Source organism: Ambystoma mexicanum, chromosome 11 (assembly GCF_040938575.1).
Source record: "Ambystoma mexicanum isolate Mex_15411 chromosome 11, UKY_AmexF1_1, whole genome shotgun sequence".
Lineage (NCBI taxonomy): Eukaryota > Metazoa > Chordata > Amphibia > Caudata > Ambystomatidae > Ambystoma > Ambystoma mexicanum.
In genome coordinates this window covers 1,356,888,261-1,356,908,275 of record NC_090934.1, presented here as the reverse complement: position 1 = coordinate 1,356,908,275, position 20,015 = coordinate 1,356,888,261, and the positions used below count along the sequence as shown (strand labels likewise).

General features: G+C 46.4%; 1 protein-coding gene across 1 annotated transcript in view; it reads right to left on the bottom strand.

Annotated features, from left to right (window-relative positions):
* Window positions 1-19,762, bottom strand: part of POLR2M (RNA polymerase II subunit M) — a 70,321-nt gene extending 50,559 nt beyond the window's left edge. The window contains exons 1-2 of the mRNA XM_069624912.1: window positions 19,449-19,762; window positions 4,577-5,281 (exon numbers count right to left, since the gene is read on the bottom strand). Of these exons, the coding sequence (XP_069481013.1) occupies window positions 4,577-5,281; window positions 19,449-19,645 (902 nt within the window). The 5' untranslated portion in view covers window positions 19,646-19,762. The remainder of the gene's footprint in view (window positions 1-4,576; window positions 5,282-19,448) is intronic.
* Window positions 19,763-20,015: the final 253 nt, after the last annotated feature.

The window sequence follows — 20,015 nt, the reverse complement described above, 5'->3', positions numbered from 1 at the left end:
GCCACATTCCTGTTGCGAGTGAGTAAAGGGCAGAGCCCCTTTAAGGAGAGCAGGACACAGAACAGTGGGAGGGAGCGGGGGGAAAGGGGAGGGGCAGGGGAGGAGAAAAGATAGTTGTAAGGAGGAGTAATAAAGAGAAGGTGAAACATGTATCGACTCCAGCAGTGTTACTGAAAGTGCGTGATCTGGCTGGAGGCAAGGTCAACAACTGGCAACGAGGCCGATGAGAGCTCACGGTGCGCAGCAGGAGAGACAAAAAAGCCCAACAGAGGAGCCATAGTTGCACCATGACAGAAGGAGGGTAAGCGGTGCCCAAGACAGCCAAACCAGCAGCACGAGGGTCGACATGTCCCCAAGGATGGAAACTAACGCAGTGAGTCGGAGGAGTCCAGCAGTTGGAAGAAGCCCAGTGCCCAATATCCCGAGAGCGCACTAACAGAAGGCAGTGATAGCGCATCCACGAGGAGGAGCATCCTGACCTGCCCTGAAGCGAAGACCAGCCCGTAGAAGCAGGCCGCATACAGAATACAAGAGCACGGCAGAAGGGACAAGCCCAGCAGGATTTGGCGCAAGTGACAAGCGGATGTAGAAAAAAGCCCAGCAGTATGGAGACAGAGGGTCTGGTGAGCCCAGCAGTGCACCGGCGAGACAGTGGCACCTGAAGGATTGAAAGTGCCCAGCAGGGTGTAGCCACGACGAGGAGGTCTATGCGACCAGCAGCAGGGGAGGGACGCTGTGCCCCGCAGCGATGCGACATGCCAATTGGAAACGAGAGGTAGAGTGCCGCGGCGAGAAGTGTCCGCCATGCATAAAAGCGCCCATGTAAGGAGGACGAGCAGCAGAGCGAAAGACATCTTGGAGACGCGCGGCGAGGTGGCGCCGCACTGCCCACAGCAGACCGGCACATCTCCACAGTAACATCAAGCCCAGGACAAGGAGCGCACCGGAGCGGCTCCAGTGGACCGACGAAAAGCACAACAGTAAGGGGAGCAGACCCTGCAAAGCATCCACGCAGCCACACAAACCCCAGACATACAGGCCCTAAAGACTGCGCACATCTGACAGTACCCCATGGGGGCGCCGGCACACGATGGACACTTCAAAGGGCCCGCAATCACTGCCACAGAGCAACACACTATGCAGGAGCCCTCAGCCACCGCCCTACCCTCAAAGGGCCCACAAACCAGGCCGCTACCTACTAAGCACCAGGCGTGACACCAGTAACAGCCACGTGCCACCAAGCCAGCGGCAGGCAGACAAACCCGCCTGCCCAACAAAAACGAAACTCACGAGGTGCGCACACCGGCAATTGACGACACAGAGGCCCCTCCACCACACAGACCAGCAGAGTGGCACCACACCACTTGCAGTTTCACCAAACCACGGTCCAACAGAGTGGCACAGCATCCACCACAAAGAAACCAAGGTAACCAAGAAGGATACCCATCAGCAGTTGTCAACACAGTGGCCCACAAGCACATATCAGCCACACCCCACGCGGCAACCCACTTCACGTGCCTACGCACGAATGGAACACCACCAGCAGCTCCACCAGAGCCAGGATCACATCCAGGCCCACGCCATCCACCCTGCAACCTCACCCCGAACTCCAGAAGAAAGGTAGGACAGAACGAGGCAAAACTACACCACGCAATTCAGCAAGAGTGACAACACACCACTGAACGCCACCAACAGCCCACACAAACCACAAAGGGCAGTGGCCCCGAGAAGGCTGGGATGCCTCCAGCGCCCCGCACCACCTGGTCCTGACACAGCCGCATACGGCCCCACAATTGAACACCGCCAGCAACCCCAACAAAGGCTAGTAACACCCACAAGTGACCTGCAAGGCCGCACAAGTCTGTTCACAAGACCACAAACTGTGCCCACCTCCGCAGAGGGCCCAGAATGCCACACACGACCTGCCTACCTACAAACAACCAACTTTCCGGGTAAAACAGATCGGTGACGCCACTACGCTACACCCGCAAACCACACACAAGACCAGGGCCTCAACGAGACGGGAGATCTGACACAACAAGCGGCTGACGCAGGAGCATGTGCCCTTACCAATATGGGGCCCGCCTCCCACGCCCAGTTCCTACGATGGCCCGACCCGTTCGCCCTCCACCCGCACCATGATCAAAGCCAAAGGTGGGAAGAATGGGTTGAAGAGTTTGAGGGCTTCATGCCCGGCCATCAGAAGGAGATGCCTGCGATGTGGCCAAGAAAGCCACTTTCAGGCGATGTGCTGAGTGAGACCGCCTACAATACCTGAGGGCCCGACGCCCCAGCCACTGCCACAGCAAGATAGATACCTGGTACCAGAGGTGGCACAGACTGCCATGATGAGAGCCATCCCACCCAGGCAGGAGCACCCACCCCACCTGGAGTCAAACCACAGAGGACCTTACGAGATTCAAAAACAGGCGGTGGGGTGAAGACACGCAGAAGCCACAATCAACATCAACAACGAGCAACGTTATCAAACCAGAGAGGAAGCATACCACCTGGGCAAGTCCCAAGCACACATTCCAATGGGGAATAGTACACCCGGTACAACTAAAAGGACAACCACGCTGCGACCCAACCCAGGGACACCGCAGAGTACCCACCTCCATCCACATGATACCAAGTCCCGCCATAGGACACAGCCATCGGATGGCACTACAGCGTGCCCTCTTGAACATACACTACAGATCATTTGGAGTCACCCAGGTCAAAGACTATACGCCTGAACAAGAGACGGGAGAGACAAGGAAAACCAAAGAAAGGACGGACCGCGCAGATCCCATCCTAGCGACAAGTGACAAAGAACCAGCCACAACCACAACAAAGGACCACAGTGAAATGACGGCATAGCCATCCCTCTTCCACGAGTTATACCTAGAGGAATATGAACCAACGAAAGAGGAAGTGATCATGATGGAGGAAACAGAGCGAAGAGACATATGAAACACCACAACGAGAAAATGCAGGGGAGACACGCGAGCAAGTGAACGGGCCTCATCGAACCACAAAGAAACCCCACGGAATATTGAGCAAATGTAGCCCGGGAAGTCTCATGTTAAGTGGGGAGGTGTTGCGAGTGAATAAAGGGCAGAGCCCCTTTAAGGAGAGGAGAACACAGAACAGTGGGAGGGAGTTGGAAGGAAGGGGAAGGCAGGAGAGGAGAAAAGGCAGTTGTAAGGAGGAGTAATAAAAGAGAAGGTGAAACATGTATTGGGTCCAGCCGTGTTACTGAAAATGAGTGATCCGGCCAGAGGGAAGGCCAACAGTTCTCTCTTTAACAAGCAGTGTGTGCCCATCAATGCATTTGTTCTCCTCAATCCAAGTGGGCCGTCTTCTCGGAGAGTCACAGCATGTCACAACCTCGGCAAGGAGGTGCGTGTGCTCGCTTCTCAGAGGCACTTACGTTTCTGGGGAGATTGCAGTAGACAGATTGGCATCCGTGCTTCCTTGTTATACATCTCTAATTACGTATATTTCAAACATTGCAACAGCTAGACCAAGCACATTTAATACCAGCCTCCTACAATATATTTTCTGTGCATTTGTTGTTCGATCTGGGGATACTCTGCGTCGAGGTTTTCATGCTAATGTAATCCACTGCCTTTCATTCACAAATAAGGGCGAGTGCATTTTATGGGTGGCTGGTAGCTTACAAATTGACATGTATGCACCCTGATTTGACCAAGAGATTAGAGATAGGTCAGCATTACAAGCTGGGCAGTAAGTGGAAAGAGTGGCAGTAACGGAATTACCTTCACTTACCACTCTGTCGGATTATAGGCACCATAAACATGGTCATACCACCATATTACAAGTGGCAATAATGCTGAATATATGTCAAAGATGGGCAGTGATTTCACTAAAACCACAGCGCAGGTACCACCACTTAAAGCTGACCGGTTCTGTGTGTGAGCGAATAATTGAAAACGTCTGTTGTCGTACCTTTTCTTTGAATACAAATGCAGGCCCATGGTGTTACAGCTAATCTGCACCATTTCTGATTTGGGGTTTGCACTACTACAATTTGTGCTGTATGTTAATTGTAAGTAAGATACCCTTCTGCACAATGTGGACCCCTGCACACGATAAAACATTCAATACGGTTTTAATTCTTTTTAAATGCGTTGGTTGGGTGACCCATGCATTTTTACTCTTGTGAAGGAGACATTTACGTGTAAAGTATAAAAATATAAAGTAAACTACTTCTACCTGAAAATCTTATCTGGAGCACTGGCTGGTAAGAGATTTGGTAAAAGGGGAATTGGCACACATACATTTGTTAATTTAATGTTGAGTTAGGGGGATTTTGATGCTTGGTGGGAGAGATGTTAGGGTAGAAAAATGGCATGGGCAAGATAGGTGGCTAGGCGGAGAAGTGCATGAGAAAGCAATATCAACACAGGCTTATAAGACGTTAAAACTGCGTTTAAACAATAGGCCACCCTCGTTGAGCAAAGAATTTGATTGCTGTGCACACATTATCCCTGGAGACCAAACAACAAAAGCAGTCTAACTTGGTGAGGGTTAACAGCATACAGATACTGTAAGGTTTCATAATACTTACTGGTTTGGTCTAAATTTTGGTCTTGCTAGTACTGGGTGATCAGCACGGTTTTCCAAAACTTCAATGTAATGTAGTTTCTTTGGAATACCAGCCAGAAAAGGAACAGTTTTCTTCAATTTGCCATTTTCTTGTTTGTTTCTTGAAGTTGTGTTGCCATCTAGTTTATCCGTAATAGTGACATTCTGGATAGCAGTAATCAGCATATCAGTGTTAACATCACATGCTTCTATAGCACATCCTGTTACACTTAGAAGACCATTCACAGATTTTGAAACTCTGTGTCCAGGCCCATCAGTAAGAGAGTGAGAGAGACTTTCACACTTGCCTGGTTCTTTTAATTGACCTCCAACAGATTCTACATCTGTATGATCTTCGCGGTTGTATTCTCCATGCCGCTTAATGTTAGAAGTGCTTACAGTATCTTGAATGTGCTGGTTTTCTGTAATAGTCATATTGCTTTCACTGTTGTGGCTAGTGGAAGTTGAATCTATTAGCAGGAGCATGGGGTGTGCCGGGTTCTCCAAGTCATCAGTGCTCGATTTGCGCTCATCAAGATTGTCAATGTTCTTCTGAAAATCGAGTTTAAAAGAAGATAGCAGCTCAGTTGTTCTTTTCAGCTCTTGCTGTTCTGCAATGACAGCCCTCAGCTTTTCAGCAAAGTCTGAAATCCTTTTTCCTTTATCAGGAAGTTTACAAATGAAGGACCTAAAAGGCAAAGAAAGTGTGTTAACTGAAGAAAAGCTCAAAAATGCTAAAAGCCAACAGTTTAGCCGGCTAGTTGTACAGCTTGAACTTTAAAGTATTGTAGTAGACATTTATATAGCGCCTCTTCCCATTTGTATGCCCTTAAAGTGCTTTGTGGTAGGACCACCATCAGGGACCGAAGTCCAGGTATGGGAAAGTTCTCGGAGGAGGCTTAAGATGCGTGTGTGCATTGGGACAAGATTAGGACTTAGGATGGCTGGCTAGGCTCCAGTAAGCAAACCAAGAGGTCAGGCATGTGGACGGGTGCTGAGGGAGGTCACGACAGAGCGCTAGTGCAAGAGACTAGATATGTACCCAGCTAGATCGAAATTTGTCGTAGGTTGTCGCTGTATTCTAAGGGCAGAGGTGGTTGCGGCAAATCTGGCGTTTCAGTGCGAAGCTGTTATGTGACCAGCTAGAACGAATTTGTTGTATTCGTAGCTGCATTCTAAAGTGCGTGAATGGATAGCCGTGCCTGCAGCAAATGTCCACCGAAGTGGTGCATTTATACATACCAAGCTCATCTTAGTGTCGCTGTGCAATCCGATCTTCTGTGGCAAGAAAAACCCAGCTACCTTTGTAGACGCACTATGGACAGGCTACCCTGAAGTGCAATAGAGTGGATAGGATAATGGGATGCTTTTAGTGCAATAGACATGTTACATTTATAGCCTTACTACATATCTTCCAAGTTCTACAAACGCTAACCAAAGTAGTCTGCTAAGTGAGATATCAAGGATACCTGCATATAACCATTGCGTTACAATGACTAACTTAGTGCACTTATAAGTGCAATGGAGGGTTACCAACCTATCTCCATGCGCCATGAGCGGGCTAAACATTTCTAAGGTCGCGTGCTCTAGGTGTAACCCATGTGTTTAACCTGCATGAGCTTTCTTCTAGTTGCAATGCCACGCTACCTGCATCTCTAGGTACAATCCCATGGCTGTCATTCCAAGACTATAAAGCAGGCTAATATCAAGAAACTGTCAGGTTTATCAGCGAATATAGTGGTATTCCATAAAGTAGGGCGAGATCCGGAAGAATGTAGCTCGTATCGGCAGATCTCGCTGAGCAACTCTGACTAAGATCTTAGCGTAATGCCTGCTGCAGCAAATAGAGGGGAATCCTCCCATCCCTGACCTATAAAGACCAAACTGGTTTTATTCGGAATAGACACTTCAGAGACAACATAAGCAGACTACTGCATGTTTTGGGGGGCGACAGGGATCCAGAGAACGTAATTTTGACGGTCGACGCTGAGAAAGCGTTCAATAAAGTCCAATGGGAGTTCCTATTCCTTGCCCTGACTAAGTATAGCTTTCCTCCACAACTCTTAAGGCTAATCAAATTGCTAAACAAAAGAAAGGATAGAGGCTTGTCTGTGTGGTTAGGATAGCTGAAGTGGGGGGGGGGGCTTCTTTCATTGGTTAAAAACCAATTTAATCATAACAAATATACACATTGTTCATTATACAATTAATTCACTAAAATCACATAAAACCCCAACATATTTGGATTGATTACTCGTTGGTTAAACACATTTCCAAAGGGTTTTTTTTCCCACACAAAACTGTGGTTGTTTGCATTGACTTGAACACTGTATTTTCATTAAACAGTATATTCTCTTGCATACCACTCTGGTTATTTGCATCAGTAAATCTATTTTCAACATGTTTCATTTCTTAAAGGACAAATATGCAGAACATTGCTTACGTACTGGAAAGCAAGCTCCCCACCCACCATTGCATTATAGAGGGGACTTCTCCCTAAAACATGCTTGTTAGAACGAGTCGCATTTAAAGGACAATCCTCTTCAACTGCTGAGCAGGTGGAATGGTACTGGGAACTAATAGACTCATATGAATGGTCTTCCTATATGTCAGTAGATCGGCAACAGATAGTGGCAAGGTGAGACCCCGACTAGACAAATGGATAATGACATCTATCTACACAGGGAACCCGGGAGTACGATATGAGAAGGGGAATTGGGGGGTGTGGGGAGCATCATGGGCTTGGCCACAGTTTTGTTTGAAAGGGGTTGAAATATGTTGTAGAAATGTGGTTCACTCCGAGGGGCCAATGTGCACCAGGACCTATGTACGATAATGCTCTCTCCAAGTTTGGCTCTCAAATATGGCCTTAGGCTAAGCCTGGTGTTTATCCTATGAATTTGTACTCCTGTAGCTTCAAAATAAAAAACTGATTTTACAAAGAAACTGTCAGGTCCAGTACCAGGCCACAGAGCAGTGGCAAGCTATCCCGACAGATATTTAAGCACTGCAGGGTCAATACTAGTACATCTTGGTGCAATTAACAGTCTTTTCAAAGTACTTCAGACACATTGGGCCAGGTCTACATTTGTGGCTTAGACTGCAGGGGATATATTGTACATCTGCCTAAATGGACAGGCTAGATAGAGTAGTACACTATTCTAAACCCCTTAATACATCCAGTGCGTCACATTTCCTCCCCTAAAATCCACCCAAGTGCATCACAGATTCCTACCCCCAAAAATCCATCCAATTTCAAGACCCCATCGGCTGTCCTTTTCATTGGTAATGTACAAGCTACCAGCAGACCGTCAGGTGTTGAATACCAGTAGCCTAAGCGCAAGAGTCATAGCAAAGGAGGCCCGGGGGCCGATGCGTGATCGTGTGCAAAGAGTGGTCTGGGAGAGTTAGAGTGGGCCACCATGACAATGGCCGGCATTCGCTGCAAACATGACTGGTTACTGTTTCAGTGAACCAGGCTACAGTGATGGAAATTAGATGGGGAGGAGAGGGAGAGAGGATTTCAGGATATTATTAGGAATACCCAAGGTTTGAGGGCCTTTCTGAATGAGAGGTGGTTATCAATGCATCGGATGTTGAGAGGAAGCAAGTCCCAGATGGCAGGGGCTTGGATGTAGAAAGAGGAACCTCCCAATCTAGTGGAGTTGTAATGGGGGATAACGAGGAGTAGAGCAGAGCCAGATCTGAAGTTCCTGGTGGGTTAATAGTGTATGGGTTTATCCTCGAGGAATTCAGGGCCAGAGTTGTGGAGGGCACATTGAGTGATACACATGTAGTAGGGAGCAAGTGCAGGACTAGAAGTGCAGGGCTAATATGTTCTCTAGGTGAGAGGCCAACGAGAAGAAAGTGAAGTTACAACAGAAAAAGTGAAAAATGAATTTAATTGCTTTTATTGAAAGTTTCAAAAACATAGGGAAGAAAAGCAATACATACAACAGTGTTTGTGCTCTATTAACCTAGAATACAGATAAATTGAGCATTTTCCCCCAGAAAATATTGACATAAGGTAAGTGAACAAAAGGTGATTTTCTCCCTCCCACCTCCACCCACACCCTCTTCGAACATTCTTCATTCAACAAAAAGTACACATTTCAGATGGTCATTTTTGATGTACCGTGTGTTTCGGTCAATAATAGTGGCAGGCCTGGTTAAATAGGTATGCGTTCTTTTAGGCCATAAATGTCATTTTTTCCCATTTCAAGGGACAGGATGTCCTCGTCGTGTGGGCGAGCAGAATAATCCGGTCTCTTTCCAAGTCTTATTGATGAGTCTCATGCATGTATTTGCATACAAAGTCTTCCCAAAGCATATCACATTGTGCTGGTTTTCAATGTATGGTTGAAGTTATCTTTTCCATAACACACATATTCAAAGCAACAATTACTTGGTGTGTTAACAGATTCATTACCAGTGTTGCGCGCGCTGCTGTAAGAGGATTCAATTCAGCACTACAGCTAAGTTAACGCCTAGTCTAGAATACTGAATGAAAACCCTTATTGATATGTCTTTATGTCCAGTTCATGCGTTCTGGATGACTACCCCTATATAACACCCCTCTCTTGGAATCCCCCTGACCCCACTGAGCCAAGAAGTAGTTCTGTTTTGCAAGTTTAAAAGGTTTATTTGATAATTTAAAATATATATATAATCACACTTTATAATAAATTAATAATTGAATAGCACACTTAATCTGATATGATAAAGATCAACAACGGAGAATCTGGCACTAGCACACTTCTTATAATCACTAATGAGTTGACATGAAATGGATAAGGTAGCACACTGGTAAATAGGAACAAAAGTATAATGCGGTAGAGGATGCTTTATGTAAGCTCCGGTGGATGCAATATTCAATGAATGCAGTACAGAAAATACTCAATATGATTTCAACCAAACAATGTAATCACTTTTCTCTGGCAATCCCCTCCCCCCCTTGATGCAAGGCAAGGAAATGGAAGGAAAACACACAGTTCTCAGAAATGCAATCAATGTAAATCAGTTCACCCCAGCAAGCTTACACTACAGAAAACAGATAGGAGTTTTGAAAACACAGGCAAAATGCTTTGATATATGCTAGCAATGGATGAGAAATATGCTGGAAATGCTTTTAATTCCCTTTCAGAGGTTCAGGGTGAGTGGTATCTAGTTAATATTAGTCCAGGCTCACACTAGCAATGATGCAGGGATAGTTAGCAGGTTAAACGAATTTCTGGCAAATGGAAGGCAAGCAGCAGCAGTTTTTACATGTGAAGAAATTTGCAAATCGCGGTAAAATTCGCGAATGCGTGTTCCGCGATTGCGGTAAAACTATAAGGGGTAGGAATGCGGTTCTAGGTTCATAGGATTCTAAGCTTTCAGATAAAAGTTACTGCAAGTCTCTAGCCCAAACGGTTACAGAGTTATGACCGATTTAATAGAGGTCGTTTTTGGTTTTGCAAATTTTAAAAGCTCAAAATGACAAGTGACAAATTTTGCAGCTAGAATGACAGGTGACAGATTTGGATCTATCAGGCAGTTCTACTTAGGTTAAATAGATTGAATTAGATGAATTTAAACTAAGAGATTGGTTCTACACAGTTCTGCTGGGTACTCACACTATATTCTTGAATTAAATGGGCCTCGTCACGGATCTGGTCAGGGTTTTAGACTGGGCTCTGGTCTCTCTCTTCACAGTGATCTGGGTCAGCTCTCTCTGGTTCAGCTCTCTCTGGTTCTCTGGTCTGGGTCTCTAGTTCTGGATAGATTGAAGTCTCTAGTTTGGCTCTCTGGAGGTTTGATGAATTTGAAGTCTGGATCTCTGGATGTTGTATGGTCCGGCAGAGTGCGTTGCAGCAAATGGAATTGAAGGTCTCTATCTGTCCTGACTCTCTGCTTTTATGTGTTTTTAGAGTGGGGTTGTATGCAGCATCACCAGCCCCTACCCCTCTCCACTTGCCATTGGTCAAGCTTCCATTTCTCACTTGATTGGCGAAGGAGCTGTGAGTTAGAGTGATGTCATCCATTTATGATCTCTTGAAACAACTCCCCTATCATCTGTGCACCCAAATCTATATATGATCAAAATCCATATTTCACAGTTACACAGTTGTTTGAAATTACACATACATGGTGTGGCTGAATTTAGCCATGTCTCTGTCCAAATCTGCTCTTTCTAGGAGCTTGCATTCAAAAATGGCAACTTCTAGCACTTTTTCATGTGCTGAACAACATTGGATCTTCATTAAATTTCATACAACTGTTCCTCACATATCTACCCACATACCAATGCATTTTCGTTTGTCTAGCTGAAACAGGGAGTCTGTAATATTAATAAACAATGGGGTTTTGCCCCAGAACATCACACAAATTGGAGTTTGGGCTTGAATTAAAGGTACATTTTTTAAATTAAAGCTCTCAAAGTTATACATTTCTGTCATTTGATTACAAAGAGTTATCAGTGTTTTTGTAAAATATATATTTTACTTTCAATTCAGTCCTCAGAGTGTTGAAGTCCGCCTCCAAGACTTGGGTGGGTCAGTCACAGATCTCTGCTGGCTGGCAGATCTTTGTTGACAGCAAACATCCAGAATTAACATATTCCTTTCAGAGGAAAGGGTCCTTTGTGTGGTGTCTGGCAAGCTCACATCAGGAGGCCAGGGGGCCACTTTGCATTTAATTAACAGAACCCTGTTATTTCCTGGCTTCTTGTGTTGAGTTCTGAAGTGTCAAGAGTTCTCAGGACAGGCAACCCCTTTGAACCTTTGATGAAATAAGACCCCTTTCTTTGCACTCATGCAGTTTGCAAGACAGCTCTCCTGTCAGAGTTTAGACCGCTAGCGCCACCATCAGGATTTTGTGGTTACTGCATCCATCCTTGGGATTTTTTTTTTTTTAGATTGATTCCTTTCAGCAAGTGATATTATATGGAGTAGATTGTCCATGTTCAGGACATGGCATTGGTGTGTTTCTGCAGTAAAGTAATTCTGTGCCCATGATTTTGCCATATTTGACATTCAAGAAAAATGAATTCCCAACAGTATGGGTTTGCTTTTGGCAATCAGCATTGCATCTCTGAACTCACAATATAGGCAAAATGGGATTTTCCTGTGCATTTTCTGGGGAGCTCTGGCCATTATGATGTTTTCCATGTCAGTACTGCACAGTTTTGAGGTAGGGCCCGGATGCATGGGTAAATACATCCCACACTGCGAGTAGGAGATGGGCCGCTAACCCCTTAATCTTTTTCCTTTCATTTTCACAGAGCTCAAATCCAAAAAGGATAAAGAAAGGGTCAGCAGACCTTTGAATTCCATCTAGCTCCTTGATCCACCCGAAGACACTGCCAGTAAACTTCAATCGAGTGCATCCCCACCACATATGCCAATAGTCAGCAATTTCCCCACAGTTACGCCAACACAATGAGCTTGTTAATTGGTACATCTTTGAAAGTCTGAGGGGATCGTATTGCCATCTGTGCAACAATTTAATCACAAGCAGCTTATATTGACTAGATATGGAAACCTGAGGGGTGGCCCTGCACATCCTTCCCCCACATGTCCTCATCGACTTCTTCACCCAAATCTTTCTCCCATTTACTCTGGAGGGGCGACGTAGTGCCTCTCCCCGCCTCAATCAATGCTCTATACATTACAGATATTAATCCTTTCATTTCTGTTCTAGAATTCAACAGTTTTTCAAAGGAGGGGAGATCCCTGCTTACATTTTCTTTCCACTTTTCCTTGGTCAGGACATCCTTGATCTGTAAGGAGAGGTCTCTTCGCCTGAGGAGAGTATGCACTCCAGGAATCTTGTTTTAAGTTACTAGTTCAAGTGCAGGGTTTTACTCTTCTGTGAGTAGTTTGTGGAGTGAATCTCGTGTTCGACAATCGCTGCACCCTACCGAGATCAGGGCTCCGCGCCAGATGATTTGGGAGTGGTTTCAGGGTCATTTCTTAGTGTGAGGCGATAATACTTCCGTTATATATTGTAGGGCAACCCTCAACGCATCGATCCTTCCAGTGTCGAGTCATATATTGCTTGCGGGCCACATTATTGTGATTGGGGTTGAGGTAGGGGCCCAGGCTTGAAATGACTCAGGAATACTTCCAAGACAGGATAGAGGTGGGAGCTCTAGTGGTTGCGATTAGTCCCGATTTACTTGTCCTGCAACAAAGCCTAAACTAAAAATTCTGCTTGGGGGTGTGCACATTGTGAGCGCATGGAGTCATGAGTCACAGCTCATTATGCGGGATCTTGCGCAAGTTGAAGAGGGTATCTGGCTTCAGAATGTGTTGTCGGGGGCACCCTCCTCTTGGATGGGTGTCCGTTCCCCCCCTCCCAACCAGTGACAGACGTATTTTAAATGAGGGGTGGTAGGCCAGGCACTATATCTGGAGTGTTGCAACGTCTCAATTGTTCCTTAGCCGCGACCGTCCCGTAAACAAAATAGGTTCGAGCAGGTGCAGTACATCGAAAATATGGGTCACTTGTTCTGCCGGGGTATGTGGTGTTGAGGAGGACACACCCTGCTGCGCAGAGGCCCAACCCTCTGGTGTTTGTTTCTTGCCCCCAGACACACTCGTCCTTCAATAGTGCTTGGGGTCTGTTCCCGGCCTTCAGGGTTCCGCTGTCGGTGGTGATATGGTGAGTTCATTCTTGTGGCTTCTAGCGGGATGGAACCAGTGCTACCGCACTCCAAGGAAGGAGAGCGTGGTCCGCCACTCCGGGGGGGGGGGGGGTCTTCTCTTTAGTCGCCTCTAGATTTGTGGGGAGTTGTTGGAACAGTCAATCTATGGGGGAAATTCTCACCCAGTGGGCGCTGTTTCCGGGTGTCAGTCACCAGGGATTTCTGGGTTCATTGCAGACTCAGTGCTTACTACAGGTGGTTTCAGAATGGTTCCAGGCAGCAAGAGCAATACTATATTTCTTCAGAGTACTACCCTTCTCTGGACAGAAAAGGGAGACTGGAGGGACCAATGGCCAGCAGGCCAAAGGAGGAGGAGCCTGGCATCTGCTGCAGCTTCAGGAAAATGTGCGATTCCATGGGCAAGGCTACACCCGAGACCACTGGTGGCCCGCATTCACCACCATTTGATCCTGGCATCATAGGATTCAGACAAGATAGTTACAGTGTCTACAGACGCGAGCAAGATCTAAAATGTTGACTAATTCAGGACAAACTGGAGAAGAGATGTTAACCGATTGTCCATCGGATACCATTCTTACTAGACATCTGCGGCCTGTGCTGGGCCCTACCCTGAACAAGGAGGTCCACCTGGAAATCGAACTGGAAGGAGATAGCACCGTATTCCAGGCTCTGTAGGTGTTACAGAGCAGATTAAGAGGAGAGTTTGCCCATGTTAAGACAGACAACACTACCACTGTTTCCTACATAAATAGACAGGGGGTGGGCAGATCCCCTCTAGTGGTCGGTCAACCTACAGCTCAGTCGTTGGGCAGTACACTTCCCAATTTTCCTAAGAGTGCACTTCAAGGAGGTAAACAATTCCTCAGCAGATCAGCTAAGCAGAGAATGTCCAATCTGGCGGAAATAATTCAGCCCTGGGACTTCAAACAACTTGTGCAAAATCTAGAGTACCCTGTCTGGGTCTTTTCTCATCTTTGGAAAATACAGCTCTGCACTAGGTTCCCAATACAAGGCAACATGGACAGTGAAACTGATGTCCGACAGGACCATCAACACCACCCGTTGATTCCCATGGCACTGAGAAGAAGAAATGTTAGGGCAGAGGTAGTTATGGTAGCCCTATTTTGCCTGGTTCCGGCTTCTAAAGAAAATTGCCACAGTCAGGGTGCATTCAGGACAGGACATGGAAATGGCCGCTGTGGGGAGTGAAAGGATGAGCTTGCCGGAAGAGGATTTGCCAAACTCAGCTAGCTCTGTCTGTGCAGAATTATAAACACCCTTCAACAGTGAAGGTGTACGACCTTTGCAACTTGGCATTGTTGGAATCACTTAAATCCACTGTTGCGGGATCCTACCCATGTTAAAACTCCTCTACGATAGGTTCTTGGGAGGGCTAGTGCGGTCTATCAAAAGGCTCAGTGGTAGCCATAAAGATATTTCATACTGCATAGAAGAATAACACCCAGGGGAAAGTTCTCATAGAACTTAAGGAGTTTCTAGATTTCTGGTCCTGTGCTGTACTCGAGTGCCACCCTCAGACCTGCCCTTAGTTTTGAGGGAGTGGCACTTTCCATCATTTTAAACTTCTATGTTCAATCAATTTAAAAATGTGTTACTCTTAAAACCGTGGTCTACGTGGTTATTAGATCAGCCTTTTAAACTGTGGAAATCAGAGATTCATTGATCAAACTGCCTTTCTTGACTCTTTTCATGCAAGTACTGGTTTTAAGGCTTGTACTCCTGGAGAGGCTCTCAAAATGTCATCAATTCCAGGAGATCGTTCACCCATCCTTGTTTCTAGTTCTTTTTTCAGCTGAACAGTTATGGTATCACTTGGACGTGAAAAGCATGATTCTAGCTTACCTGGACAGAATGGCTCTAACAGGACAATATGTTTGTGACTTTTGGGATAACAGGGACATGCAAAAAGGTGTTGGTAGTTTCCATCAGTTAGTGGCTTCAACAAGACTGTTGCGCTAGGATAACGTAGTGGGAGCATCCTTACTGGACATTTGCATGGCAGCCACCATGCTTGACCCCAAAACAGACATATGTCCTTACAGACTATCTGGCGCCATGCTCTTTCAGAGGCATCATACCGAACGTAGACAAGTAGGAGCTGGATTTGGTCTGAAAATGAAAACAGTAGTTGTTGCGGGAGCTGATCGGCACTGTCCGTCAGTTTGAAACGTTGGCTTTCCTCATAAGTAAGAACTGGAATCAAAAAAGGACACAGGAGGTACAGCTTAAATATACCAGTCATCTTCATTACAGGTAGTCCTTCTATCCCTTGTCACAGTACTTGTGCCCTGCCTCTTTCACCTTTGGGTGGATGGAAGGGAGCATAATCCACTATCTTGATAAGTAAAGGGATTTTTTGTTCAACTATTAAATGTTTGATTTCAGTAAACCCTCATGTGTCTCTGTATAACCTCACCCCACTCCAAAGACAGTGGACCAAAACATTGATATAGCAGGTGCAGAGTGTCTGACTTATGCAATAACACTGTTATCACCAAAAATTGTCCAAGCACATTGCACACAGGGCCTAAAACTCGAAAGAATATTGTAAGAAATGACCCTCACAGAAAGCAACTAGCTTGTAGCAGAGTTCTCATCTCAAAGGTATTGTGCTTCAGTTGCACACACCCTCCAGTGAATAACCAAACCCTTTGTACTTGAGGGACAACAAGCAATGCACTGAGCACTCCCTTCATACTTTGATGTCCAACATATCATTCTGATACCGAAGTCTATAGGACATTTGAATGAATATTACATGCCTCGAAAAGAGTCAGTAATAAGCAGCCACTGCAAAGCTAAACAAGAGCTCTGCACTCCTAAGAGCATATAAGTGACACGCCCTTTCAAAGCAGCCAAAAGGGGGTAGGAGCTTCAAGTGTTTCCTAGCCAAAAGTAATAAACACAGCACTGGTAGGCTTTATAGTGTATAGTAATGACGAGTTTACTTACAGGTAATCGTCATTACACAGACTCCAAATCTTTCTCATCACAGTCATAGGTGCAATCTCTCAAAACACACCTGTATTGCTACCATCCTCAGAAAACCTATTAGAAGCATATCATCTACCACAGAGTGATCCTATGTTTTTTTACTTGGAAAAAAAGGGGCCCACCCCCCACCAGAAATGCGTACTGATGGGTTTAAGATGTAGCATTGAAAATGTCTCAATGTTCTTAATTTGACGCCACCCCAAATTCTGCCTCAGTTGTAGAATGACACTGAATTGAAGCTGGGTGTGGCAACAGTAAATGCATATTTACTAGTTTCTAATCGTTACTTGGATGTGGGTGGGGGGGGTTGTCCCTCTGGGACGTTCCAAAGGCGATCGAAATAGAATCTGGCTCATAAAACATGCTGGTACCCCACAAATATGGCTGTGCCTGCATGCAATGCATGTGGGGCCACATTTCACCTGTGGAATCCTGTCCTCTCAAAACTAGCATACACATCCATGTGTGGTGAGAGATGGAAGGCAACTTCAGGTGAAATAATGTGGAAGCTGCTACAACACTATCCTCCACGAATTGAGGTAGGGTTTGTGGTACAAATGTGTTTAAACCTCCCTGATCCCATCTCCAGGTTATTGCTACTAGTAAAGCAATTTTGGTTGATGGAAAGTTGAATGGAGCACGTTATAAAAGCATGAATTCAGGGTTCGAAATTGGCAGTAGCTGGGAGCCATTTAGCTCCTGGTTCATAGCCAAGGGGAGCCTGGTTAGCTTGAAGCCAACACCTACCAGGAACTACTTTTGACTTCAGGGGCAAGTCCTGCCATACAAATCTAGCTACTGATTTTCACTGTGTGAACGTATATAAAAGGACGTTAAAGAAAACACTTAAGGGTTGTTTAGAACATATTGGATAACATGAAATGGACAAAACAGGTAGGGTTTGCGTCTTGCGCAAAGTGAAATTTGCTGCACACACTGTACTAGCTTCTGGTTCCCCAGGGGTATCTCCTGGCTAACTGGTTATGCCCAATAACAAGTAGCTACTTTATGCTCATGGTCAACAAATCCCAATCAATCCCTGGGAATGGGTGATCTTCCAATGATCAGAGGACATGGAGATGATCCCATGGAGGATCCACCAAGTGCATTACAGGACAGTAACAAAACTGTGGATTACCCTAGCCACAAGTAGCTCCACCTGGGATATCCCTCCTCAACTGTCCCATATTGCTTGCAAAGCTGCCCATTGACATTGGGTGGTGGGGGGTGGAAAGAGAAACTGGAACCCAGAAGAACCCATCCCTTAAGACACTATCAGCAATGAGTCCACATATGTGGGTAACATACCTTTCTTTCTTAGTTACACCAATGGCACTGGTATGCTTATAGCACTAATTGTTATGACCTAGACAGTGTATGCCTTCTCATTCATCGATGTGGTTAACTATGGGGAGTGAAAGGGGGGGGTTGAAGGGGTGGGGGAAATTTGGAAAGGTTGAACCAGAGAATAGTCCTGTGCCAATTGCTGCAACAGGGGAACCCATGGTCCAGGGTATGAGCACCAGAACCTCTGCCCACTTATTCCCCCAGGATCTTCTGCAGTACCACTGGGAACCATGTGACACTCAAAGCAGACCTTGATATCATGACATGGACAAGGCATTCACACTCCACACCCAATACAAAGATTGGAAGCAAGCAATCTTACCCGGAGGTGAATAGGTCCACCAAGGTGCGTGAAGAGAAGGGAGCAGTAGAGCATAATTGACAGGGGAGGGGGAAACGTCCTGCTTAGATGCTCTGCAAGTGTATTCTGACCCTGGCAAAGATGCTGCGGTTAGCAATTCCAGGTCCTCCGCCGGCCACTGACCGATCTCCTGGGCAACTATGGCAATGGTCTGCATCTTGCACCCCACCGTTGGTTGCTATAGTTCTTCAGGGCATGATGGTCTACCAAGGACTGTCTCCTTGTACAAGTGAGGAGCAAAATGGAGTGTGCCACCTCGTACCCGTTCGCATGTGTGGCTGAGCCTAGTGTGGTTCACCACCCACCCTCTATGACATGCAAATGAGGTCAAGACAAGCGCTGGTCATTGGGCCAGCTCCAATGTCCGGGGCCAGATGTGTAGCCAGATCTTGTGATCCGACCAGTCAGCCGTCCCAAACCCCTGCTCTGCACTTGAGAGAAAAAAATAAATAAACAAGAAAAAAAAATACGCCCGTGAGAAAACTAACTTCCTCTGGTGACCTCATGCAAGAGGTCACGAGAGAAAGTTAGTCCTCAGCCACGACCCGGTTTATTTATTTATGCAGTGTCTGCCGGACACATGGCCACAGATTAGATACCTGTATCCGACAAAGATTGCATGAATAAATATCCTTATTAACATCACACATCATGCAGCCACCCAACTGCTTTCAGGGGGGGGGCTGCAGGAGCTGTACTGGGTGTGGGTCAAGTAAAAGAACACACTACTTATGGCGAACAGAAATCACCCTGTTTGAATAGTACCCAAGTGGGATTTTTGTTTTTTTTAATAAAACGGGGTGCACATTGTGCATTTTAAAGAATATTTACTCAGCAACGCTGGTCAAAACTATTATCCGCATAGTGAAGTAACTCATCAACAGCGCCATGGAAGTGGTGTATAGTTTGAATAAGAAGCAGCATGAAAGAAATAGTGCCCTTTTAAACTATTATTTTGGACATTTCCTTTGATCGGAGGTCAACTGCCAGCCCCGGTGGCCCCACCCCGGCCCTTGTGGGATCCCCCACGATTTTCTTTTCCATTTCCACCACTGGTCAAGATTGAAGTAACTGTGGGGTAAATCATACTCCCTTGAGAAGGAGGCTCTGCAACGGCCAGCATTGCAGGTGCGCTAGAGGGCATGTTTCTAAGGGATCGGGATATCGTATTGTTGTGAAGCAGGGGGACCAATGGTTGAGGAGACGGCAGACTAGCTGTTTGAGGAAACATGCCAATAGCACGACCTGCACTGTGGATTTCTCGCGCATAGAACTGGGAACATGAAAGCTCTGTTGGATGTGCGAATATAGTGTGATGTACACGAGTGAGAGCTGCACAACGTCACATCCCACGGTGACAGATGCGGACAAGTATGACAGGGAGCGCCAAAGCGTGAAATGTCACCAGTGCTAGAGAATGCAATCGAGCTACTACTGGGACTTCGGGGGGTGCACGTTTTCCCACCCCCTCGCGTGGCACCAGACCTGTTCTCCAAGAGCTTTTGCTGCCGCGCCAGCATCTCCCGCAGCTCCTCGCCGCTCTTGACCCGGAGCTCCCGTTCCCCATGGCTCTTCTCCCGCGCGCCCTGTTCCCCAAAGCTCTGCTGCTGGCTTCTCCCCCGCAGATTCCGCTCAGAGAGGCGCACCGTCTTCCCCCGTGAACCCTCTTCTGCCAGGGACATGCCTTCCGGGTGCGATACGTTCTCCGCTCGTATTGAAGACTACATGTCACGTACCGACGTGACTGGCCTGCGCCGAGCACGTGACAAAAAGCGTAACGGCGGACTCTCCCCATACGAAACAACAGAACGCTCCCTGCGCCAGACTTGACGCAGTGACATCACCAGCCGCCCATCTGTCACGTGCTCGAACATCATAACAAGGCTGTTTGTAAATAGGCTGGCAAAGTAGAAGATGAATCTATGTGGCGTTCCAGATGTTTTGTATTATGACGCCCATGATCCCTTCACCATTACTATGCTGGCTAGGGATAATGGTAATTGCAGTCCATGACATCTAGGGAGCCAAACATTGCAGACCCTTTCCAATTCA